The 27002-nt window shown below is 39.5% G+C and overlaps 1 protein-coding gene and 2 non-coding genes across 3 annotated transcripts; 1 reads left to right on the top strand and 2 right to left on the bottom strand.

The window, feature by feature from the left end:
- Window positions 1–1471: 1471 nt before the first annotated feature.
- trnal-uag (transfer RNA leucine (anticodon UAG)) lies at window positions 1472–1553 on the bottom strand. Its single transcript has one exon. It is a non-coding gene; the product is annotated as a tRNA-Leu (tRNA).
- A 2158-nt stretch (window positions 1554–3711) lies between these two features.
- On the bottom strand, window positions 3712–3793 carry trnas-gcu (transfer RNA serine (anticodon GCU)). The gene has a single exon. It is a non-coding gene; the product is annotated as a tRNA-Ser (tRNA).
- Window positions 3794–10771: 6978 nt separating this feature from the next.
- On the top strand, window positions 10772–26570 carry LOC128604904 (ATP-dependent RNA helicase TDRD9-like). Its single transcript, XM_053620016.1, has 11 exons — window positions 10772–11553; window positions 12432–12884; window positions 13719–15312; window positions 15408–15542; window positions 16475–16518; window positions 16608–16721; window positions 18556–18663; window positions 18945–19088; window positions 19571–19789; window positions 19950–20038; window positions 23386–26570. The coding sequence occupies exons 6-11, from the start codon at window positions 16656–16658 to the stop codon at window positions 23492–23494; spliced, it is 735 nt and encodes a 244-aa protein (XP_053475991.1). The 5' UTR covers window positions 10772–11553; window positions 12432–12884; window positions 13719–15312; window positions 15408–15542; window positions 16475–16518; window positions 16608–16655; the 3' UTR covers window positions 23495–26570.
- Window positions 26571–27002: the final 432 nt, after the last annotated feature.

Genomic DNA, 27002 nt, shown 5'->3' with positions numbered 1-27002 from the left:
CATAGAATGAGGACTGCTGAAACTCTGCCCATGTCGTCTCTGCATTCATTCCCTGTGCCTGATACAGGGAGAGCACTTTAGAAGGACAGTAAATGTATTTGCCTGCCACTCCAGGGAAACCAGTGTGGATATGAGGGCTATTGGGTCCTTGTTTTAGTGGCTGGTGGCAGAACCTGCACAGATGACCAGAAGGCCCTCTGCAGAGTATGCCTCAAAGACTTTCCTGGAGCAGTAGAAGTATTTAACATCACCAGCCTGCTAAAAGAAATGTACAGAGGAGCCATCACCCATGTAACGAGAATTTGGCTGACCACAAGCTAAACAGGATCTAATTTGTTTTTTTGGTGTCTTCTCAACTGCTGCCTGTGTCAGAGGTACGTCTTCAGGAATACCACTAGCAGGTGGATTGAACGGAGCGGGAGGCTGTATTGTTCCTGACCACATCTTCTCTTTGAGGTGTTGACTTCTCTTGCAAAGAAGGATTGTCTTTAATGCTTCTTGCCTCTTCAGATGAGCCCCGAAGTAAATCACCTGATGGGCCTCTCCTGAAGGACACGTTGATTCTCCCAGGGATTTTTTTTTTTCTTCATGCTGATGGCCTGAATAGTACCCATAGATATGAACAATTAACATAAATAAATATATAAAAAGAATTTACTTAGTTATGCATTATGTTTTGTAAAGTAAAATTATGGTCACTGATTCTTTTAAAATAACTTGATAGGTTTCATATTAGACCAACAGATCAATGACCCAAAATTTAATTATACAACTATTGAAAAGATACACATCTACTCTAATATATTCTAACTTAATCTAACATAACTGTGTGATCTGCTCACTTGTTACCAAAAGACTTTATTTTAAGTGTGTGTTTGACTACTGAACAAACAACAGACACTGAACAGTAGACAATAGAAATTTCACTCGGCATACAAACGTATAATGATATTCCTGAATTGACACTACATATATAGTTTAAACCATTCAAATGATATTCATAATATACCGATGTTTCTTTTGAGTAAATAAGCAATTTTGTTATTTATAAGTCGCTTTGGTTAAAAGCGTCTGCTAAATGAATAAATGTAAATGTAAGTGTACAGTTCACTTTACCTGCCGCCTAAGAGCGCTTTTTTTTCCTCAGGTAAAACGATGAATGTTAATCGCTGTCTGGGGAAAAAAGAAATAAACAAAAATAGATGAAAGCCGAAAAAATAAAGCCAATAAAGTATTAACTGGTTTACGCGGTAGCGGAGGCAATTCAAAGTGTAGATCTTCAAAAAAAAAAAAAAACAAACAAAAAAAGAAAACACCAAGCTTCGGAACAGCGCCATGGAATCAACATGTGGCGAAAAATATATTGCATCCGTAGTGATAAGGACTACCACTGAGAATTAACTGGAGAAGTTAAGCATAACTACTTTCCGTTCCGGGAAAGTTAAGCAGAACTACTTTCAGCTAACCACCCTGGCAGCAGTGGGATTTGAACCCACGTCCCCAAAGAGACTGGAGTCTAAATTCAGCGCCTTGGACCACTCGGCCACACTACCCCAGGCTGACGTGGTGGTAAACCCGTTCGTGGTAAGAAGGTGACCGGGTCATTCTGCCGGACAACAAGAAATCTGGCATGGGCGCGACAAATGGGCTGTTGTGAGACTCAAGTGCCTTTCGCTTAACCAGCTCTGCCGGAGACATCTAACCATTTCCAGCTAAAGACAGAGCTAAGGCGTGGTCTTTTGGACGCGATTCGTCTAGGCTTAAGACCCCATGGTCCACGGTCACATCGGTAGTGTTTGCGGAAGAGCTCTTCTGCTATGACCTTACATCCCACTTACAGTGGTGCTTGAAGGTTTGTGAACCCTTTAGAACTTTCTATACATCTTCATTACCAGGACCTAAAACATCATAAGATTTTCACACAAGTATTAAAAGTAGATAAAGAGAACCTAATTAAAGAAACCAGACAAAAATATTACACATGGTCATTTATTTATTGATGAAAATGATCCAATATTGCATACCTGTGAGTGGCAAAAGTATGTGAACCTTTGCTTTCAGTATCTGGTGTGACCTCGGTGTGCAGCAACAACTGCAAACAAACGTTTCCGGTAACTGTTGATCAGTCCTGCACGTCAGCTTGGAGGAATTTTAGCCCATCCCTCATTATAGTACAGTTTCATCTCTAGGATGTGGGTGAGTTTCCTCACATGAGCTGCTTGCTTCAGGTCCTTCCACAGCATTTCTATTGGATTAAGGTGAGGACCTTGACTTGGCCATTCCAAAACATTGACTTTATTCTTCTTTAACCATTCTTTGGTAGAACGGCTTGTGTGCTTAGGGTTGCTGTCTTGCTGCACGGCCCACTTTCTCTTGAGATCCAGTTTACGGACAGATGTCCTGACATTTTCTTTTAGAATTTGCTGGTATTATTCAGAATTCATTGTTCCATCAATGATGGCAAGCCGTCCTGGCCCAGATGCAGCGAAACAGGCCCAAACTGTAATGCTACCACCACCATTTTTCAGAAATGGGATACGGGTCTTATGCTGGAATGCAGTGTTTTCCTTCCCCCAAACATAACCCTTCTCATTTAAACCAAAAAGTTCTAGTTTGGTCTCACCTGTCCACAAAACGTTTTTTCGAGTAGCCTTGTGTCTTGTCCATGTGATCTTTAGCAAACTGCATGCAGGAAGCAATGTTCTTTATGGAAAGCAGTGGCTTTCTCCTTGCAATCCTGCCATGCACACCATTGTTGTTCAGTGTACTCATTATGGTGGACTCATGAACATTAACATTTGCTGATGCGAGAGAGGCCTTTAGTTGCTTAGAAGTTACCCTGGGATCCGTTGTGACCTCGTGGACAATTACATGTCTTGCTCTTGGAGTGATCTTTGTTGGTTGACCACGCCTGGGGAGGGTAACCATGCTCGTGAATTTCCTTCATTTGTACACAATCTGTCTGACTGTGGATTGGTGGAGTCCAAACACTTTAGAGATGGGTTTTTTTTTTTTTTTGAACTTTTCCAGCCTGATGAGCATCAACTACTCTTTTTCTGAGATCCTCACAAATTTCCTTTTTTCATACCATGATACACTTCCACAAACATGTGTTGTGAAGATCAGACTTTGATAGATCCCTGTTCTTCAAATAAGACAGGGTGCTCACTCACACCTGATTGTCATCCCGTTGATTGAAAACACCTGACCCTAATTTCCCCTTCAGACTAACTGCTCATGCAGACGCCAACAATGTCTGCACCATGCACGCTTCCTTTACAGAATGCGCTTAAGCAAGGTCTTTACAAGAAAAATAGGATCCAAACCCACATGGGCTGTGCACAGCGGATTGGCAGTTCATCACCTTAACCTCTTGCTGACATAGCTCACGCATATGAAATTACATCCCGGTGTGTGGAGCAATAAAGAGGTTTCAGTGCAGGTTCTTTGCCCCTGTCGTCTGGACTGCGGAATGCGTTCTGCGTTGATGGACCTCCAGAGACGCAAGAGCCTTACAGCAGCTGTGGCCAAAAAGCATTGAAATACAGCTCACAGTTGCGAAACACGTAACCACAGTGCTAGCTTTTCACATTTCTCCACCCTCTCTAGTGCTAGTTCAGGGACCTGTACAAAGCTTCCTGTTTGTAGGTGTGAGACAGACTGCAACAAAGCCAGATATTGCTGGAAAGAGGAGGCAAAGTAACAAGTTTGCGACGAGGATGGGATTCGAACCCACGCGTGCAGAGCACAATGGATTAGCAGTCCATCGCCTTAACCTCTCGGCCACCTCGTCCGAGGCCCGCCGCTTTTAACGAAAACTATGCAAATGAGGGTTTAATGTTCGCTGACTAGATGACTGCTTCTCAAATAGATTTTATTCAAGTCTTGAGGTATGAGCTGTGCCGTCATATAAACTGAAGGGTGACGATGCGGCGAGACGGCCCAAAGGTCTCACAGAACGGGACAATTCCATAGTTGAGCCGTCGCAATGCAATCCAATCCTTGGGCGGCTAGGTACCGACTACCTATGGACTGCCCATCTCAGCGAGTTAAATTTCTTTGGAAAATGTAACTTTTACCCATGACCTGAGAAGGATTACGAGGTATAGAAGATGGATGGATGGAAATGTAACTTTTATCCTTACCTGGATATAAACAACAACTGTGGAAAAGGGGGCATGAATTGGGACGTTCGTGAGGCAGCATGCTGTGGCCAAAAAGCGTTGAAATACAGCTCATGGCTGCGAAACACGTAGCCACAGTGCTAGCTTTTCACATTTCTCCATCTCTCTCAAGGATATTCAGCTGGCCTGCCGTATTCGCGGAGAATGCGCTTAAACGACAACTCCGTCTAATATACACAAAGGCTCTTTTAAGAGTCACTTCATCGTCTCAGAAAACAGCTAATTTTATTTCTTGGGCTGTTTGAATATTTAGATAATATTTACAAAGAGAAGGGGACACATATTTATATATATATATATATATATATATATATATATATATATATATATATATATATATATATATATATACTGCTATGTATATTACATAATGTTTGTTTGTTTTATAGATGATGATGAACAGTGCAGAAGAGCCGTGTATTGTCCTTATGTAAAAACTAGACAATGCACAGTAATAACGCCGATGAGCTGTGTCTGTGTACAGTAGCCCAAATCTGCCTTCTGTTCCAGGAGGCGTTGTGTCTTGTGCTGGATGGAGCTTGACTGCCCTCGTGTGTCCAGTTTAAATATTAGAACGTGGTATGGAGAGAAAAGGATATATATATATATATATATATATATATATATATATATATATATATATATATATATATATATATATATATATATATATCTGTGTGTGTAAATGATGTAAAAGGCTTTCTATCAACATTAGAAAAAGGTTAGTTATTAATTTTGTATTTTTATGATAAATATAGTGCTATGAATATTACATAATGTTTGTTTTTATAGAAGAGCCGTTAATTGTGGTTATGTCCGAACAATACAATGCACAGTAATGAGCTGTATCTGTAAAATAGCCCAAACCTACCTTCTGCTTCAGGTGGCGTTGTGTGTTGTGCTGGATGGAGCTTGACTGCCCTCCTGTGCCCAACCTCGGGAACGGCAATTTCCCAGCAGCGGTATTCTGTCATAAGAGTACATTTGTAGTTAGGCCCGAGTTGGGTAAGAAATATTACATGGTTTATATTACTGTGTCCCCTTTTTAACCCGTTCATGATCATTATTGTATACATTACAAAGATAAAGGTAATGTTCTTCCCTATTTGTGGATATTCTCGAAGTGAAATAGATGAGGCCACCTAGGGAACACTAAGTTATCTAGGAGCAGTGATGAGAATGACATGTCTAGTAACATTAGAAATACATTAATAATGTTATTATAATAGAAATCAAGGTGTGCACTTTAACATTATAAAATATACATACACAGCAAAATCCACAGAAACAAATCCACTCTATTGGAGTTCATTTCAACACTTTTAAAGTGTCCGGAGGGGTCCACACTCCACACTGTCATTTTAACACTTTAATAGATTTCACATCAACTCTTTGTATAGTTGAAATTGAACACTACTCAAGTGTTAGTTTCTCAACACCAGTGTGTAGTGTTAGAAATTAATTCTCATAGGAGTAATTCATTAAATCTCATAGTGTTAATTGCATACTATTAAATGAGTTGCCTCTAACACTATAAAGTGTTAATATGCTACTGCACAATTAAAATAACATTTAAATGATTACAAATCTAAAAGGCAAATAAAGAAAAAAACCAAGTTGGTTGCTTTATAATAGTTTTCTTTTTTCAAGGGCGTTAACATTACTGACCCCTCAGGTCAAGTCTTTCTAAATATAACAATTGGGCACTATGTACTCTCTTTGATTAATCTCATTAGAGCACTGCTGGTCAAATGGCCTAAAGTGTGTCAGTTCATTCACAGAGATGACAGAAAACTCATCCATTTGGTTATCTTCTATACAGTATGCATTGAAGTGGTCATCATAGTACATCGTTTTTACATTGCAGGAAATAATGAAAGCACTCTCTTCATATATTATTATATCACAGATCTTTTTGAACACAGGGAGATCATAGGTACATCCAGTGCATATGAACACACCAACCTGATACTCAGTACCATAATGTCTGACCCACTTTGTACTTGTAACACTCAAACAGGCTTCACTTTCTATTTTATGTCCGCTCTGTCATCACACTGAAGCGTGATAGTTATGTCCGTATTATTCATATCTCACAGACCTTCCTTTCACCTTGCTAATATATGGAAGCACTGAATAAACAGTCAATTTGTCATGTTTTTGTATGAAGGTGTTAAAATGTTGAGTTGTACGGCCTTTCCTGCCTCGTGGACTTTTCACCGGTATCGTTTGAATAAATCAAACTGGTAATGAAGTGTCGTTACTGATAGGGAAGCAAAACAGAGACAAAGTGTGAAAATCCATTGAATTTGGAAATGAAATTTCGACACCATTGAATTAATAGAATCCGTGTATCATATCATTCGTTCTTTTCGTATTCAATTATCCAATTATCCGAAAATGGAAAAATGGCTTATTTTATTATTCATTTACAGATCCAAAATGAAACAGAGGAAAAAAAAAAAAAAACAAGTCATTTTCCATTCTTTCAATGTCACACTCAAGTTAAAAATAAGCGATTAGAAAACGGGTCAAATGTCCAGGTTTCATTTGAACATTTTTTTTTTTCGATTGACTATGACCCAGAAGTTACTGGTTTCTTCACGTGTTGTGCTGGATAAAGGTGTTTTTATTTTGGTTTATTTGTTTAGTTTTTTGCTGAAGAGCATGGGGAGATTCGTACTGTTTAAGGGAGCCAAATGTGTAACCCTCAAAGAAGACTGCAAAAATATTAACTCCAGTTAAACCAGTCAATAATTCTTTATAATCCTATAAACGTTTTTGCATTTACGCTTTTACATTTTAGAAAATGGGCAAAATCAAGTTTAAAGAGAGGCTGTAATAAAAATACAGTTTTTGGAGTATCAGGGTCGGCGCAGTGGCTTTGTAGTTAGCTTCTTTGCTTCACACCCCCAGGTTGTACTCTGGTTTCCTCCCCTAGTCCAAAGACATGCGTTGTAAATTGTCCGTAGTGTGTGAACAGGTGTATGATGGGCTTACACCTCGTCCACGGTGGCCCCCGCCTTGTGCCCCGAGTCCCCTGAGATAGACTCCAGGGTGACCCTGTGTAAGATCGATGGAATATCTGATTTAATGAACACTGAAAAACTTTTCATTTCTTTTTTTTGAAAGCATGTAACATCAGCACGACGTTTGGGGTTCACCGAAATGGGACTATTGAAGACTCGAATAACCGGCTCTTTTTCCAGTCTGTGTAGCCTCACATTCCTGTTATTGGGTGACACGGGTGGAATCCAATGAGGTTTTCTACTGTTCTCAAGGTTTGGCATGCTGTACATCCTGAGATGCTTTTCCGCTCACCATGTATGTAAAGAGAGGTGATTTGATGTTACCATGGCCGTCCTATTAACTTGACCCAGTCTAGCCATTCTCCTTTCGTCAACAAGGTGTTTCCACCCCGAGAACTGCCACTTACCGGATGTTTTTCATACAAGTATGTGTGTGTGGAAATCCTAGGAGAGCCGCAGTTTCTGGAATACTCAAACCAGACCATTTACAACCATGCCACGGATAAAATCACTGGATTACATTCTGGTGTTTGATGTGAATATTGACTGAAGCTCTTCATCTGATCCTGCTTGATGTTGTACATTGTGGTGTTGCCATATGATTGGCTGATTGGATAATTGTATGAATGAGCACATGTACAAGTGATCAGTGAGCACATCTATCTACCATAGAGGTATTTTGGGGCAATACTTGACAATGTACCTGACTTTGTTAGATTTGTGGCCAAGTTGAAGAAGCTTTTGACATCCCAATGGAAAAAAATTAATAAAACAATCCAAGACAAATTCACTTTCAGTCTTGTTTTTTGTTTTGTTTTTTTCCCCCTTCATGTTAATCTCTTTCTACAGAACTCGTCCAAACTTCATACGTCAATGCAGTGAGCAAGATAAACTGTCTACAGCTAAAGTATCTAAGCATGCATCTGTTTTCACCCTTATAGAAAAAGTTTTGCAGTTCCTATCCAAAAGACACCAAGAGCCCAGATGTCCTTAGAAACTAAATGTAACCTCCAACTCGTGGCCTTTTCAGTAACTCGATTCCCAGACGTCGCCACACTGATCACAGTGCATCCTTCAAATCCACCGTGCAGCGGAAATGGACCAGTCGATTTAAACGGATTGTTGAAAATGTACGTTGTTCAAGGCATTTGTGAATTTGAAATTTCGCTACAAACCGAGTCTGAACAGTCGCCAGAATCTGAGGCAAAAACACACGAAGGAACGAGATCACGTCGTCATTGCCTTGTCTTTGGTGTTCTACATTTTTGACAAAAGTAACAACAGAGATGCTGCGTTAAAGTGGTCAAGAAAATTACACCAGAGTAAAAAAATCCCATTGGGTTAGATGATAAACATCGACTGAAACTCTCGATAGGACGTGACATTGTTGGAGAGTTGCATACGAGCGGACATTCAACAATATTTAGTAGAAGCCTTGTGGATGTTTTCGTCTGTGTTTGTCTGTAATATACTGGACTGTCCTACCAAGAGTTCGACCACGTACACATTCAACTGAAGCTCATACAGTCAGCATACTGAACTCTCCTTTTTGCCATAGTGCGGCCGCTTAACAGGATAAGGCCTCAGAAGTCAAGCACCAGCAGCTTGTGGCTAAAAAGCTGCAGCAGAATTGAGCTCGGCTAGGAGGTGATGGGTGACGGAAAAAAGCTGGGGAACCTCGGAAAGGAAAACAGGGCTGTGTTCCAAATCTTTTATTGCCTCCTCTTCAAACTCCAAAAACCTCTGGGCCCTACAGCTAAATCCAAAGCTGAGGAAAACAACCATTCAACTAAGAAGGCCTTCTCAAACACAATGTTTGAGCGAAGGGAGGAAATGATCAAACACAGATCAATTGGAACACAGCCCATACAGCAAAACCGTAAAAAGTTGCCATAGAGTGTAAATGATTCAAAAAGACACAAATCTAAGCCCAAACACTTCATATGACCATTGATATGACTGCTAACGAAATCTATTGTACTGTAGCTACACTGCTACAAGTGTACATAAAGATACACCGATACAACCAGTTGAACATGAATAACACGCAAAGCACATTTCACAAGCACGATATCTTTCAAAAATGTCCAAAAGCACAAATTCCCTAATAAAGGAAAAAGACATGTTTGTGCTAACATGTAAGACTTGAGTTTCTACATCTTCCAAACAAGTACACTTGAGCGTCTTCGTTACTGTAAGCTCGGCTCTGAAAATCTGCTACCACTGTTGTACCAGTAAACACACACACAGACAGAGCAAGTTAGCAAAGATTGGTCAACAAGGTTTCTTCAACACAACCACCTTTTGATACACGTACGCTCACTTCATATTGTCAGTCCCTTTTTAAAAATGAATTAAACCATGAGCAGCTGTCTTCTCAAAAGTCCTGTTCAATTTCAGAGCACAAAAAAACTGCCTATATACACAACAATTCAGTCCCACGGCTCTGAAAGAAATGCAGAGCACAAATGTACAAATCACTGTAATTTCTATTTTTCTTAAATGAGAAAAGGATGCTTGTAAAAAGATGATAAATCTTCACTGGGAATTACTTTAAGGTGATCATCAACAATTAATTTATAAATCAGGGGAGCCTGGCTCTGGTCCTGAATTCCTGTGATCATGCACAGTGTGATGATTTCTCATCTAACACTCCTACCTAATGACCCGAGGACTTAAATCGGGTGTGATTCAGGAAAATTCCCAAACTGTACTGGACTGTAATCTTACAGGACCACAGTAAGGCTTCCCCGCTCTAAAGCGTTTCCTATAGAAATATTTATTTGAACATGATGTGGATAATCTAATCACAGACTCTGGATTAATGGTGCACACAGCGATGCTTTCACACAAAAGTGTGATGGACACTAAAAAGCTGGAGCAGCACTAATGCATGAATAGTTTGTCTCAGAGTTTGTACTTTCAATTAGAAACACATTAAACCTCTGCACAGTTTCCAACTTCATATGAATAATATTGTAAACAGTCGTATTCGTGAGAATGAGGACAAACGGTTAAATATTCACAGAAAGTTTGACTTGGTCACAAAGCAGATGTCCCTCCCCTCCCCCCACTGAGAGCATGTATGCGTTGAGCAGTGCTCCCTCTTCAGGCTGGGAGATGTATCACAGGTTACACCACGTTGTCTTCTGTGGGCGGCTCAGCGTTGGGGGGCTGGAGGAGAGTTTGTTGAACTGTAAAATGACATTTTCACTTAGGGGTGTACTCACTTTTGTTGCCAGCGGTTTAGACATTAATGGCTGTGTGTTGAGTTATTTTGAGGGGACAGCAAATTTACTCTGTTACACAAGCTGTACACTCACTACTTTACATTGTAGCAAAGTGTCATTTCTTCAGTGTTGTCACATGAAAAGATATAATCAAATATTTACAAAAATGTGAGGGGTGTTCTCACTTTTTTGTGAAATACTGTGCATCTTTTTATTTACTTTAATTTTTATTCATAGTGTGTATATATATATATATATATATATATATATATATATATATATATATATATATATATATATTAATTAGTGTATATATGTTTATTTCATTAGAAAAAGTGCAGTACATTTTCATGGTACGGTCAGTACTGTTTATTTTTGTAATAAAGTGAACTTAACTTTTCCACTGAGTGTTATATTTTCATTCAGTAGTAATCGGTTATTAGTAGGTGCTACCCGACTTGGTTATCGGCGTCTGTAAGATCCACTATCGGTCAGCCTTTAAAATAGATTAATGTGTATGACATGTTCTTCTTTAATTAATAAAGAAATGCACTTGTTGACAACTTGCTGTGGTATAAGGGGAATAAAACACTTCAGAATGTGCAGTTCTACCTTAGGGTGGTAACGGTCACTCCACTTCATTGGATTGTTGACTACTTTCCTATAACCGCATGTTTATTCCTTACATAAATTAAACACAAATCATGTAGGGGTTCTACATGCATGTAATATTTGCACAATCAATAACCTATTAGAGTAATACATTGTGGTATATAAACTGAACTTTGTGTTTGATGTGTCTGTAGTGTCCAAAGCCCGTGGTGGTGGCAGTGCATGGCGTGTGTGTGGGAGCAGGTCTGTTGGGAGTGTTAAGTACCATCTCATACACTCAGCAAACAATATGGATGGAACTTTCCAGAGTTGTGGTGTCACTTTCCTGCAAAGCTTTAACCATCAGAGAGTTATCTTTTACTGGGGCTTTTAGCTGCAGGAGACTGAATTACTAACAGTTTTTTTTTTGTGGATCTGATTTCTTCTTTCGCAGGAGTGGATCTAATCACAGCCTGTGATATTCGTCTGTGCACACAGGATGCCTGGTTTCAGGTGAAGGTATGAGGAACATTAACTTGCCATACATTGCTTGCTTACATGTTTACACCAAGATCTGTAAACAAGTTAATTTTGTCCATATGATCATATATAGAGACAGTAAGTGATGAGAAGATAAGAATGGGCTGATTGTTCTGACTTGTACAAGCCCCTATGAAAGAGTTGACCACAAGGGGGCACACTCTGAACAATTATTTACATTTGCAGTTTGTTGAAGATTAAATAAACCACAGTGAGCATCAGATGTCTGGTTTTAATACAAAGTGGACTATTTTATGATATTACCATCTTGTCATTTATCAAAGAAGAGCTACAAAACCTGAAATTTGTTCATTTTTAGACAGAAAAATTCTGCAGTGTAGCTGTTCTAGTGGGCTTTCACACTGGAAGTTTAGTCCAAAACAGAGCAGTTTGCATGAACAGTTGGTAATGTGACCGTCGTAATGTGGACTGGGAAATGCACTGCGGTACCGAACCCGAGACTACCTGTAGAAGGTGGTCGAGTTCGGTTACACTGGAACTGTGAATGTGAATTGTCCCATGAATGTGAACATAACTTGTATCCGGGTCCGCACTTGTTCAGGAAGTAGAGTAACCTGTGCTGAAGGCCTGTTGTGGTGATGATGTGTCATGACATGTTTTGGCCCAAATCTGCAGTAACTTTGAAAAAGTGGAGGCTCCTCTGAATATTGTGGAGTTTCTTGATTTTGTGTTAATTTCTGTGATCACAAAATGGTGAAATTCTGGACTGACACATGGAAGATATGGAATGATAACAGAAGAATGTGACTTTGGGTTGTACCGTGTATTTTTTTCATGTAGCTTCATTATTTAGTATAAATGAAGGCAAGTGTGTGTTCTGTTCTTCATCTCTGCAGTCGTGTGTTGCCTGATAGTCAATGATTGCTGGAGCTCTGGAAATAGCAGGTGAGATTGCAGGCCGGAGTCCCGTCGCTGTCCAGGGAACCAAAATCAACCTCCTCTACTCCTGAGACCACAGTGTAACTGAGAGCCTAGACTACATGGTAAGAATCTGCTTAAGACATGAATAGCATTTTTAGCCTCAAGGTAGACCCATGCACACACAGTATGGCCACAAACACAAAGTAGAGCGGTCGAAATCTGAGATTTCTCCTCTGCGTCTCCAGGCTACTTGGAACATGAACATGTTGCAGACACAGGATCTTATGAAGTCAGCGCAGGCAGCCCTGGAAAAGAAGAGTCTGAAAGACGTGCCCTTCTCCAAGCTTTAAAGGAGAAGATCCAGGGATGTTGAAGCTGTGGTGGAACTGAGACTTCATCATCCACATATTTTTAGTTCTTCTTGCTAAGTCTGAGTTTCTTTTTAGTCTTTTTATTTTTAGACTGGTCAAAAGACTGATTAGTGGAAGTGAAATGATAGATGAACTTTTAATTACTTGCTTTATTATTTGCAGGTGCCTTGTACAGTAAGACAGGGTAACTAATACTCAAAAGCATGTTTTGTGTGTTAACATGTACAGTAGATGTACATATTTTTTCTGGTGCTGTGTGACTGCAGAATGTAGTGCAGTTAGCACATTAAATTTCCTTGGATGCTCACTTTTAACTCGAGGAGGTCACAGTTTGCCCAGACATCTTTTTTTAAATCCGTCAATCCGTCACCCACGTCATTCTGGGGGAAGAAGAGGAGGAAGCTGGACAGATAAATTTATTTATTTATTTATCATTGCTGTGGTTCCTCAATCGAGTGCAGAAAGAAGAAAAACAACACAACTGATTTAAAATAAAAATATAGAAAACAATCTAATGTAAGGTTCTGATCCGGTTTGCTTTCAGCAGGAAGGCTGTCCTCTTTCCTGTTGCTCTTTCCCTTCTATTAGTCCATTTGTCCAGTCTGAATCGGTTTGATTTGTTTCGAGACGATTCGGAGTCAAATAATTTTCTAGTGAGAGTCGCACACTTCCAAACGAACTAGACTGAGATGAGTATTTGATTCTCACTAGAAAGTGATTCGACTCTGAATCAACTCGAAATGAATCAGTCAAACTGATTCAGACTCTATAAAAGGACTATGAGATGTGATTAAGATATATAGTCCAATGTTTTGCTTTACAATTCCACTGTGTGTGTTTGTGTGTGTGTGTGTGTGTGTGTGTGTGTGTGCGCGCACGTGTGTTTTTCAGGAGAACGAGAAACTCTGACACAACAGTACATCCTGACCATTGGTACTGTGTACACATCAACATACACACACGTCTCCATGCTGGACATCTCAGGAGCTTTCACACACAGTGCTAGGAATATCCCGGGACAGAGAAACGCACCTCCTAAGTGAGCGAGTTTAGCGTCAACCGGTGAAATTTGCTGTAGCGTGAACACTTCGCCTCTGTGAGCTTCACTCTCCGTCAGGTTCACTGTAATTAGACATAAAATGTACATAATGTTTATTTTTCATACATTTAGGATTTAATGGGTTTTTTTTACTCTTCGAGGAGCAGAAATGATCTTTTGAGGCAGCTTCTTCATCACTACCTGCTCCGTTTGTCTCAAAAATGTAACGACCGGTTTCAAAAAGTCACGATGTCTTCAGTTCATGTGATTTTACTGTTGAATTTAAACAGGAAATGTGAAATATTTTTTTCCTTTGTTTCCTCTACTGTCTTTTTGCTGTGATCTTGAACACAGTTGTATTTTTTTTTAAATAATAAATAAATGATCATTCTAGTTCTCTCACTTTCCTTGTCCTAATTGTCCTGTATCTGTTAAATCCGTTTCATCTCTGGTCTTTCTGTCTGTATTAACATTTGTAGAAATGACTTGTAGTCCATATTTTTAAATGATTCATGATTTTGAATTTAAATAAAGATATTCTTTAATTCTGTATTTTGTCGTTTAATTATCATTAGAAATCAGAAGATCAGATTAAAGCCACGGCTTCTTTACCTGCCGAAGCTGTAAAACTTTCAATAAACCAGTCAATAGATCAGCTGGATAAATGTAGATTTTTATTTACTGATTAGATGTATTGATGGTGTTGATAGATTATTTGAAGATTTTTATTGATCTTGAACAATCATTCAGTTAAATATTTTTTTAAAAAACTTGATAAATAGTTGATTAAATAAATGTAGTGTAATGTACTGAGTCAAATATGAAAACTACAAATAAATAAAATATATTTATATCTGTGTATAATTAAAAACCTCACTTAATACAAGAAATTCATATCCTAAATGTTGCAAGTGATTAATCTGATCATTTTATTCACCTGTTTAATTATTACTTTCTAAATAATAAACAAATGAATGTTCTGGATTCATGAGGAATGTTTACATTTTGTGTCCAAACTCAAAAGTTTAAACAAAGTGTATATTTATGATAATAAAGCACAAAGAACGTGAAACCTCAACACGTCTACAATCATCGATGAATTAAATATTAATTAAAAAAATTAAATTAAACAAGAGTAAGATGAAGTATATTTTTAATTAAAATGTAATTAGAAAGGAGCACTTTTAAAGTGGATTTGATTTAAAATAATGATAAAGCTGTTTTTTTTATGTATTTGTATATCTTATCCTCTATCGTGTTTAAGAAGAAGAGAATAAAGAAGCTTTTTATGAAATAATATTTGGGTTTATTTTATTTTCTCCTCACAGATTCAAATTTACGTCAACATCCGTTACGTTGGTGACGTCACCGCGAGCGCGAGAAGTCGAAGTGAGGAGCAGAAAGCGTTGTTAGTGTTAGTTCTGGCCCGTTTGGACCCAAACTAAAGTGAGTTTATTCGGTTCTGTGTAACCGAACCTGTTCTGTTTTGTGCTGTATTGTGTGTATGTGTGTAGTTAACGGTGTTAACACCTGTGTTTCAGGTGTATCAGTATGAAGCAGGCGGTGACGGCGCACTGATTCACTCTCGGAGCTCGGTTCACTAATGACCGAATCACCGAGGAACTGACCAAAGATAACTCACACCCGCACGGAGAAGAAGAACAAGAGGAGGAGAAGTGAGAAATAACATTTTAAAACTTTTTTTATTCACTCCTCTGGTTCAATGTTAATGTTAATATTATACAAATATGCTAGCGGTGCTAGCTTTTGAGGAGGCAGTCCAGTCCACGCATGCGCAGTGTAATTAATGAGCAAGCTAATCGAAATGTGATTAGCAAATAGGTCGATGTTATTTTTTATTCTATTTAAAACGATGAATTCACTTTGTCAATAACTGCCCAGTCTGAGAATATTGCATGATTTACTTTTATAAGTGGACGTGGCTGAACGACATTTAGCTTCACTGGCTAATTAGAGCTCTTTTACTAGTTTAATGGTTGAGTCATCCGGCTTCGCGCATGCGCAGTGTGGGTTTAGGTGCTATAGTCTTCTTCTTTTGAATTATTATTATTATTATTATTATTATTATTATTATTGAGACCATTTGGGGTGAATTTGGAGCATGTGGGGGGTTTGAGTGACCCCAGAATGACCTATAAATATTCTTTTAATATCTCCAGAACTGAAGCAGCACAAATGAAAATTTTTACGGCACAAACCAGCACAAACTATTCTGCCGATGTTTTGTGTTGGTGGGGGGGCCAACTTCACGCAGGGTGTGTGTGTGTGTGTGTGTGTGTGTGTGTTTGTTTGTGTTTGTTTGTTTGTTTGTTTGTTTGTATGCTCTTCAAATATCCAGGTGTTAGATGGTCAAGTGTGTAGTGTACAGATAGAGTGCACAATTTAAGAAATAGGAACCAGTCAGAGAGAGGACATCATAATAAGAACAGGAAGCACTGACCAAATAAGGAAATAGATTAAACCGGTACACGGCGTATGGGAGGCAGGAGATCGTGACCGTTATGTTGAATTATAATGTGTTGGATTATAGAAATAAATAAAGTGGTACTGATGTGTGTGTGTGTGTGTGTGTGTGTGTGTGTTTTAGGATGAGCTGGAGTGGGGCAAAGAGAACTGCATTCAGATCAAACGGTTACGACTCTCACTCACTCGCACACATCTATACACACACTTCTTGACACAGATCCCTAACTATCATTTCTGGTGTGTGTGTGTTACAGGTGGCTGAGTCGTTTGAGGATCTGAAGAATTGAGTGTCACAATTCAACATGCACATCAGCGAAACTTCTCCCTCTGACTACACCGGCGCGCGCACACAGAAATTCATAGTGCAGGTAACACACACACACACACACACACACGAGTAGAACAGGTGTAGTTTAACAGCATATGTGTATAAAGAGGCTTTTTTCTTCAGGTCAAAATATATACAGCAGCGGTGCCCAATATGTCGATCGCGATCGACTGGTCGATCGCAAAGGAAGTGCGGGTAGATCGCCATTAAAAAAAAAGATGTTAGTTGACATACAGGGCAGCCAGTCTGAGATCTCGTCTTTTCTCTCACCACGCGTGTGCGATCAAGCGTGCCAGTGCTAAAGGCTAGGGAGCGAAATCGCGGGGAGAGGACATTTTTCAGTCTTTTAAAGACTTCATTGACAAAACCCAGCTCCCAGTGTGCAAATTGATATCAGTCAATGGTTGAGCAGCGCAAATGGATTCATTGCCAAGTGCAGGGAGGACGATGCTTTCCCTGACTTCCTTAACTACCACTGCATAATACACCAAGCCTTATGTGCAAGAATGCTAAACATGAAAGAGATCATGGATGTGGCAACAAAGATCGCCTGTTCTATACGTGCTAGATCACTTCAAAGACAGCTGTTCCGTGCGCATCTGGAGAAGGCACACTGCGACCAATCAGCTCCTGCTACACACTGACGTGAGATGGCTTAGTAGGGGTAAATTCCTGCAGAGATTTCGAGAGCTCTGTCCGGAGATAAGCGAGTTTCTTTTTGCTGTTAAACATGCAGAATACACCCAACTCAATGATGATCAGTGGTTGCTGGACTTTTTTTAACCGAGCATTTTTAACCGATCTGACCAACTTAATTTGGAGCTGCAAGGAAAAGACAAAAATTAAAGGCAGTTAATGCCTTTAAACGGAAAATGCAACTTCTGTTCTCAAAGCTGCAGCGCCATGTTTTTGGGAACTTCCAAAACCTCGCGTCAGAGCTGGAGACGCAGCGGAAGGCTTGTGCGCAGTTTAACATTGCACGCTACACGGAGCAGATTGACAGCTGTCGGTCAGAGTTTGACAGACGCTTTCAAGACTTTGCTTTACTGGAGCCATTCGCCACATTCATGTGCTACCCGTTTAGGGACAATGTTGAGGTTGATTCACTCGCATCGAAAATTGCAACGCTGTTCACCTGAACTCGTCTGAAGTGGAGGATGAGATTTTGAAACTACAGACTGACATTCAGCTGAAGTCCAGGGCTCATGGACAGTTTTGGAACTTACTCACAGGGGAAAAGTACCCAAACATGAGGAAATGTGCCACCTCCTTGACTGCATTATTTGGCTCTACTTATTTATGTGAGTCAGCCTTTTCCCACATGAAGATCATTAAGTCCAAATACCGTTCCACAATGACTGATCATCATTTGGAGGCCTGCTTGAGGCTGGCTACCAGCAGCTACTGTCCGGACTATGCAACCCTGGCTGATTCTATTCAGTGCACGTCGTCAGAGTAAGGTAATGACCAAAAATGTACTGAATTGTAGCGTCCCATAAGGGTTCATTCAGTTATGCAAGGTACATGAACATATAGTGTGTGTGTGTGTGTGTGTGTGTGTGTGTGTATATATATATATAAGTATACGCAGTGTATATATAAATATGTTTCGCATTTTTTGTGTAGGTAGATCTCTTTGACTGGTCATGTTAAAAGTAGCTCGCAAGTCAAAAAAGTGTGGGCACCCCTGATATACAGTAAATATAAATATTAGTCATAATTCGCAGCCTTAGAAGCACAAGCATCCAAAGTAAAATTGCAAATGCAGAGTTTAAAATTTTCACCATGATGACAAAGTCCAAGAAGTGTAACTTACTCCTGCAGAAAATAAATAATAATAATAATTAAGTATCAGTGATGTTTCCATTGTTCAGGTGGCGATTGCAGGCGCATTTTATCCGAACTGCTTCCTCCAGGGAACTGTGGACGAGGAGCTCGCCTCCAAGGAGCTCTATGGAAATGACCCCAGGACCACCGTAGTGGTATTCAGTCAGCTTCCATTTAACTAGGGGATTAATATTATTATTATTATTAATAATATTTCTCTCTCTCCCTCCCTCTCTCTCTCTCAGGTGTGTAATCTCCCTCCATTTGCATTCCTCTACTATAAACAGCTCCAGTCTCTCTTCAGACACTGTGGTTAAGTCAAATCCATCTCCTTTGACAGCTCCAGGTGTGTGTGTGTGTGTGTGTGTGTGTGTGTGTGTGTGTGTGTTTAATTGTGATTTTCTATAAATATGTATTGTGGGTCTGTGTGTATCAGGGCCTATGTAGAGTTCTACCGCTCGTCAATGAGAGGTTCTGGCGTTCTCCCAGAGGTCTCTCTGTCTCTCCTCCTCGCGCAGCAGAGACTTCCTCTCCATCTCAACGTTTAACCCGCTGGAGAGGTGGAGACTTGGGCAGGGGGGTAGTGTATCTCACACCTCAGATATACACGGTACACACACACACACACACACACACACACTGCAGCGAGCATCATCAGATGAGTCATAGTTACATTTTAAGTGAGAGTAGTCATGTGACCACATCCCCTAGACAGTGTGATGTTTAGATGATGTTCTGTACATTAGTGCTGTTCTGTTACAGGTCTCTCTCTCTGTGTCTCTCTCACTCACTGTGTGTGTGTGTGTGTGTCTCTCTCTCAGGGTGAATGTGGATTTTCAGAATCAGTCAGTGAGCCCTGTCGGGGTTCTGAGCAGCTCCATTGAGTTGGAGAATCTTCCGTCTAACCCTGTCTTTATCGTCAATATCACCGAGGTGTCTGTTCCGCCTCTTTCACTCTCAGTGCACAAATAAAAAAAAAAAGCAGTGGCTCCTGTGTGTGTCTCTGTGTGTGTGTGTGTGTGCACTACCAGGATTTGTGTGTGTGTGTGTGTGTGTGTGTAGGTCATCGAAGTGGGGCATTTCTGGGGTTTCCAGGCTCACGAGGCAAGTCTGGAGAAACAGAGGTGGCTGACAGTGGCCGTTAATACACGGGCGCTCCGCCCACTTCCTGTCTCACTTTATCCAAATCTTCTGTGTCTCGCCCCTTTCTCTGAAACTCACACCAAACCTGGGAACTACTACAGAGCCAAAATACTGCATGTCATGGGGAGTAATGTGGAGGTAACATCTGTACACACACACACACACACACACACACACACACACGTACACCTACTAAAGCGCCTCCGTGATGGAGCATGGAGTGGTTACAGGAAAACTGCACATTGAGTGTACACGTGTGTGTGTGTGTGTGTGTGTGTGTGTGTGTGTGTGTGTACAGGTGTTCTTTGTGGACTTTGGAAACACTTCCAAGGTGCCATGTAACTCTCTCTGGAACTTCCTGCTGACCGGCAAGCTCTGCCCTTTCAGGTATTGTCTCCATGGCAACAATTTAGGCTGTAAACATTAAACACTTAATCTCCAACAACACGTAGTTAATCCAAAATAGTGTGTACCAGAAGTGTATATACTGAGGGGAGTGTGTTTGTGTTCGTTCAGGCTCAGGAGTTCAGCGTGACGTGTTTGGCATCGTCGGCACAGTCAGTCAAGAAGTCAGTGTTACAGAGTAAAAGTCTTTTAATTCATTCAGTACAACAATTTCAAGAAACACAATCAAACATCACAAGCTCATCACACAACTTGGTGACGTCTTCCACGTCCTTCATCTGAAAACACACAGACGAAATAGAAATCACACACTGTTTATTAATTTGCATAATTTTCTGCGGCTGGTTCATGTAAATAACTCGTACAGTCAGGCAGGTGTTGGTTGTTTAAGGAAACTTTTATTTAACAAAAAAAAAATTCAGCTCATCACAAAGCTTTTGGTGACGTCTTCCACCTCCTTCTGAAAAGACACAGACGAAATAGAAATCACACACTGCAAGGACACAGCCAGGTTCTGTTTTACACACACCTGAGAGGAGATAAACCAGCTGAACTTTCTAATCTTACATTAAACATCCAACAAGCAGCTTTCGGGTCACAGTGACTACGTTTACATGGACAGCAGTAATCTAATTATTGACCTTACTCTGAGTAAGATCATAATGTGATTAAGGTGTTTACATGCGTCGCGTTTAGAATATTCCTTTCATGTTCCTGTTTTACATGTTTTAGAACATAATTAGATTAACAGCCCGCATCATTACGTCACCGCGCCACGCTGTCCGACGTCCCTCCAGAATTTCACGTATCAACATGCAGTTCGTCTTCGTTATGGAACCGTATACAGTTTTGCATGTTTTTATTTAATTTTTTTACGAACGCTTCAAGTGCAGTTAATTGTCATGCCATACATGCTAATACACAACTGCTTGAAGCCGTGGGCTGCGTCCCAAATCGCGTAGTTACCGTCTATATAGTAGCCGAGATACATGTATTTTTCCCCATTACAGGCCTATAGTAGGAAAGTATGCGATTTGGGACACAGCCGAGCTCTCTTGTTCGCCGTAAAACTGCCGTGTGTGATCGTGTCCTGTCGCAAAATGCGGTGAAAACTCTCACACGACGTTCATAGTGTGATTAAGGTGTTTACATGTGTGTAATACACGTCCATAATGCGACTAAAACAGGAATACTCCACCTGTCTTAATTAGATTAGTGCTTACTTCGATTATGACCTTAATTAGATTAAGGTAAAAAATTGCTGTTTACATGGTAGTTTCTTAATTAGAGTATGGTCTTAATCGGATCAAGAGTGGATTATTGTTGTCCATGTAAACGCAGCTAGTGAGAGATTAATGACAAGTTCCTGTAACGCTTCTTCTGCTTTAAACTCGAACCTGAGGGTTACGACGCCATCTCAAACTAAAACAACATCTATTTACAAAGCTACAGTGCAGAAGAGTTACTCTGACCGGGGCAGGGGCTGGTAAGGTGTGAAAGCAGCTTGAAGTATTTCAGTGTAGTACATTCTGCTCAAGATTCACTTTGGCTCCCTCCGCTCTAATCTTGGCCAGCTGCTGGATCTGCTGGAGCATTCAGCGCAGCTAAGCGTGCTTGAGTTAGTTGTCTTACTGTTTGTGCTGCGCTGCACGTTAAACACAGTCAGTCAAACAGGTGCGTAATGAACGCGCAGAGAGAGACAGAGAATAAGAGTGAATAAGTTCAGACGTTACCCTAACAAAACAGTGGCGTTATTGAGGAGTTGCTTGATCGGGTCCTGCGCAGGTGGTTCTTGCGGAGGCGGTCCTTGCGCACGGGATCTGGATCTGGACCGACGTCCGGACATGGTCCAGTTAATTTTTTTTTCCACAAAACTATAAGTGAACACAAAAGTATATCTATGAATATATATACACTAAAATAACAACAATGAATGCAAACTTGTCCCAATTTGTGAAGGTCAAACATAAGCACGCACCACACAGCGCTGACTGCCTCGTGCAGTGACGGTTAGCGCTTTTTCTTGTTAACAAAAACGTGTCGATTAAATAGTTTTGTTTTTTTTTTGCATAAAGAAGAGTTAAGCTCGTCTTGGGAATACATTAAGAAGATTGAATACAAATTTTGTGTGTCTTAAGACAAAAAAAAAACGTTATGTGGAACCGTCATGCTAAGCATGGTGGGGGGCAAAAAAACGAGGCGTTTACGACCAAAAGAGTTTTTCTTTATGTAATTAATAGAATTTCCATACTCAAAGCACTTTTAATTCTTTTTTCATGTACAAAACTTGTTGAACAATTCGATTATTATAATTTAGATAAGGCTAATTATCTGACTAAAACCGGCTGGCATTTGCTCGTTACTTATTACAAACTATTTAACTAGCATTAGTTTAAAAACAAGAACACAATTCTAAACAGAACTATAAAAATAAATATCAAATTTTGCTTAAACATCCTTACTGTGACTGTATACTCCTGAGGAAAGCGCAGTTTGAAAAAACCTCCCTCGCGCTGTATCAACCCGCGCACACGTTTATTTTAAAATGTAAATTATATATATTATTTCATATTATATGGACTGATATTTAAAAAACAAAAGTCAAATAAAAGTACAATAAAAATTTTCAACATAAGACACGGTACTATTTTCAGTGGAAGAATACTAGTTCAGTTTGGGTAGTGAGATGAACATCGGCGCTACATTTTCCTCTTTGACAATTAGAAGATGGCATGAGTTTCAATTCAAAATGGCATCTGTCCTCCAGATGGCGCTCAAACACAGACAAATACAGTAACCTACAGACGTTTAAAAGCTGATAGTTTCCTAAAACTCCCTTGTGGGGAGGAAAGACTGGTAATTACACCGTTTTTTTAGTTATTACGAATGTTATACGACTTAAAATTAGTAATTTTTCCTGGTTTAAAAGGCTGTATTCTACTGGAGAAAATCTAAATGGAGCAACGGAATTTTAAAATGATTGTCAACTCAACAACTTGTGTTCATAATTATGGTAAATAACACTTAAATTCCTTTTAAATAATGTGAAATAAAAGTGTGTGTGTGTGTTGAGCTATCCTGTTTGACATTAATCTTGGTTCGCTATTTCCTTAGAAAGCTGTTAGCCTTTTTCCTAATATGATCATGTTTGTGTTAGTCTACTTTTAATTAGGACTCCTTATTGTTTAAGATATTTAAAAATAAATATTTTATGCTGTTTATTTATCAATTAACCAACAGTATTTCTCATTGCTATTATTTTATTTCAGTTAACAGTGACCATGAGCAGAGAGATAACATTTAACTGTTTATGACCTCCTGATTTAAAGCTTAAACAAGAAAAGATTGGTATCTGGATCGGTATCATCTGTAAAAATCCTGATCGGAGCATCCCTAATGAACACCATTAAACTAAAGCGCTTTGCATCTGACGGGTAAATGAACTCACCCAATCACATCCTATATGAGATTATTCAGATATCTACACAATACACACAGAGCGGTTCGAGAACTGACTCCAGCCCAGAACCATGACAGTGGAAATGTCTAATAGTGCAGCTTTAAATATATTTAAGAGGAGCAGACTTCAAACACTGAACATTGAGGTTTATTGTATTTGTTTACAAGGTAAACAGGTTAACGGTTGTTTTGTGCATACAGTCTGTAAAATGAACTGAAAATATTAGATTTAGTTTATCAGAAGGTAAATTAATGTGTCATGGCTCACACGATGTTCCTAAATTCTGTCATAATTGACCAGCTCAAGTTTTCTCATGCCTACTTATATTTACTTATATTGTGGCACATTAATGTTACCATCTCTAAAATAAAAAAAAGAAAAGAAAAAATGTTTAAAAAACAAAAAAAACCCTAAACTTCAACTGTGCTCCTAAATTCTTGTAATTAGGAGCACAAGTGCTCCTAAAAGAAATTGTCTTGCGTCTCTCCTCCTGTAAACACTGTTAAAGATTTGTAAATGATCAGGAATGTAGCACAACATGGAGGTGAAAGCAGTGGTCTGTTCATTTAAATGTGAAAGTGCAATAAAAATATGTTGTCCCTAAAATCAATGAATAATCGAGATCTCAGTATTGATCAAAATAATCGTGATTATCATTTTGGCCATAATCGTGCAGCCTACCTGCATTATTAGATAAAAATCTTAAAAATTCATGTGACATGGACGTTAAAGTCATTTGCTTATGTCATGTTTCATGTAGGTTATTTTTGCAGGAATGATGCCGTTTGTCAAGTCATGTCGGATTTCCCATGTTAAATCATAGCACTTTTTCTCTGTCGGCACCACATACGTGTTTGGGACGTATTTTCTCAGAGGCTTTGGCTGTAAATAATTAAATTACACACACAAAACGTCATTTTTATAAAAATGCATGCGATTTAAAAAAAAAAAAAAAAACTCCTTCATACAAATATGAATCATCTGGATGTAACTTACAGGCGGAGGCTAGTATGCAAATTTTTCGTGAAGATTGAAAAAACAAGTGTATTAGTCACATGACACTCTAAGAAACAAAAAGAGTAACGGTACCTGGGTGGACGAGTGTAGCTTTTTACGTTTCCCTCCAGGGAAATGAAACCTCCCCCACTCCTTCTGGTAGAAGAAATACCTGAGTGAGAGGAAAAGGACTTTTTAAAGATATGACCAATATATGGTCAAAACACTTACAGACATGAGCATATTGGTGGCGTTTGTCCAAAAAGCTTACCTTCCAACACGATCTGTTTTTTTCAGTTCACTTTTGTTTGGACGATCGTAGCGCTTCTTCTCTGTTGGCAACACACACCTCTTTAGGATGTATTTTCTTGGAGGCTTTGGCTGTAAATAATTAAATTACACACACAACGTAATTTTTTTTTATAAAAAAAATCCTTATATAGGATTTCCCCCCGTATAATCTCAACGCAAAAGTTGATGATTTCCGTCATGAGATCGTGTTTGTTCTTCACGAACAGTACAATGTCTCTAAAGTACAGGGAAAATACGTTTTCTATTTAAAGTAATTATTTAAACAGAGTGAATTTGGAAGTGTCATGCTTAAAAACAAGCTTATTTATTTATTTATTTATTTATTTATTTATTTATTAATGAAAGGCAAAGCTGTTTTAAGAACATAATCCTAAAATCCACTAAAAAGTGGGCAAAGTGGAGTGTACTCTGAATGTTTTTTTGGGACAGAAATGTATGGTACAGTTATAGTAGACTACATACACACTAAGTACTAATACTTATGTTCAGTAGTATGTGAACAGTTTATGTAATTATAAACGTACAAATGATAGTTTATTGACATTTTAAATGAGTCGGTGGACATAAGTATCCACTAGGTGGCAGCAGTGCAGCTGTTATATCGCCTCACTGAGCAGTCTAGTGCTGTCTGAAACCTCTCCCTAGATCTTTTCACATTATCAATAGGTGATGTGTGTATGCTATAAGGCTGGTCTGTTTCATCTCCTTTAACTAGAATGACTATTGTCCCATGGCCTGTAGGGGGGTTGTGGAATATATCCTTACAATTACAGGGGTCTCTGGCTAGAAGAAGCACTTTTCAGCCCTCAGAATGTCATGGAAACAATCTTTCCAGCCTAAGTTAAAATAAAACTTCAGAGACAGAGGGTTTGTAGATGCCAGAGATGGAGGTCGAGGGGACCATGAAGAGGTGGCTCCAGCTGGCATCAGATCGAGAGTGTGGGCGCAAGAGCAGACTTTTGATAAAGGAGGGTATTTACAGTGTTTTAACTGGTGTGTTTTTTGCGCTATTATTAATTTGTTAAAATGTTCATATTATAGTCTATTTTTAATTGTTTATAAAAGTCCTTGCTTTTTTCAAGTGGCTGAATTAGTGCGCGTGTGTGTGTGTGTGCGCATGTGTGTGTGTGTGCGCATTGGTAGCTGGGTGGGTATATAGTTGTGGTCGGATGTTGACATACCCCTTGCAGGAAAAAGAGACCCTGTGTAATCTGTTTAACAACCGTTTTTTTCTCGACTTTTACGCATGTTTTGCAGAGAGATCATTTTCACCTTGCTGTTTGGGTCTCTGTCCCACACTGTTACAATGCAGTATTGAGAGAGCGCGAGGGAGATCGATTTTCTATCAGAAACAGTAACTATATAAAATGGACGTCAACACGCACCACTCTGTGAGGTCATTTCTCGCTCTCAACAGAGTAGTTGTGATTGTTTAGTGTTTACGACAGGGCCAAAACATTCAAGGCCATGGTGTATTTTGACTGTTCCTGTAGCATAATCTCACCAAACTGTGTGTACATGAGTCCACAGACACTGAGTCTATTCACAGTTCCATGCTGTATAGATGTTCTGCTCATCCTCACTGTACCGTAAAGGTCAGAACCTCACATCTGTAACCTTGTAGCTTTCCTTAATAAACACGACTGCAACCAAGCTTGTGTATCACTACTATTTTTAGATCTCCGTCTCTCAAAAGTATTGGCGCCCTACGCGTCCGGCTCTCAAATCTATTGGCGCCCTACGCGTCCGGCTCTCAAATCTATCGGCGCCCTACGCGTCCGGCTCTCAAATCTATCGGCGCCCGATCCGAATTTTGCCACAGCAAGCACCACTCACATTTTCTTCAGGAAATGTCCCTTAAAATAATAAAAAGTCTGTCACTAGGCCGTGTGTCAAGATAAACGTAAAAACATCTTGAGCTTGTGTTCACCACAGACCTTATTTTTCGGCATTTAACCCAAAACCCCATTGACGGAAGTGCTAATACGCTGACTCGTTTCTGGGTTTCACGACTCATTCCTGCAGCACTCTGTAAGACGGGCTGTTATCATCAAACCATCGAAGTAGGATAAGCAGCTTTGGTAATGATTCTTTAAATGAACCGATTCAGAATCCTCTTCTTGAATCGTTTGAGTCGTTCTCACTCGGCCAGTGTTGCACGTGTTGGTTGGTTGTTCT

This window comes from Ictalurus furcatus, unplaced genomic scaffold (genome assembly GCF_023375685.1).
Source record: "Ictalurus furcatus strain D&B unplaced genomic scaffold, Billie_1.0 scf5, whole genome shotgun sequence".
NCBI lineage: Eukaryota > Metazoa > Chordata > Actinopteri > Siluriformes > Ictaluridae > Ictalurus > Ictalurus furcatus.
This window is presented reverse-complemented; position numbering and strand designations above follow the sequence as displayed.

What these genes read in the sequence shown, in the direction of transcription:
- LOC128604904 (XM_053620016.1), top strand. Translation starts at nt 16,656, where the DNA reads ATGCACATCAGCGAAACTTCTCCCTCTGACTACACCGGCGCGCGCACA. An exon ending in GTGGAGACTTGGGCAGGGGG is followed by an intron (nt 19,089 to 19,570) that starts GTAGTGTATCTC and finishes GTGTGTGTGTAG; the next exon opens with GTCATCGAAGTGGGGCATTT. An exon ending in GGCAAGCTCTGCCCTTTCAG is followed by an intron (nt 20,039 to 23,385) that starts GTATTGTCTCCA and finishes CCTGATTTAAAG; the next exon opens with CTTAAACAAGAAAAGATTGG.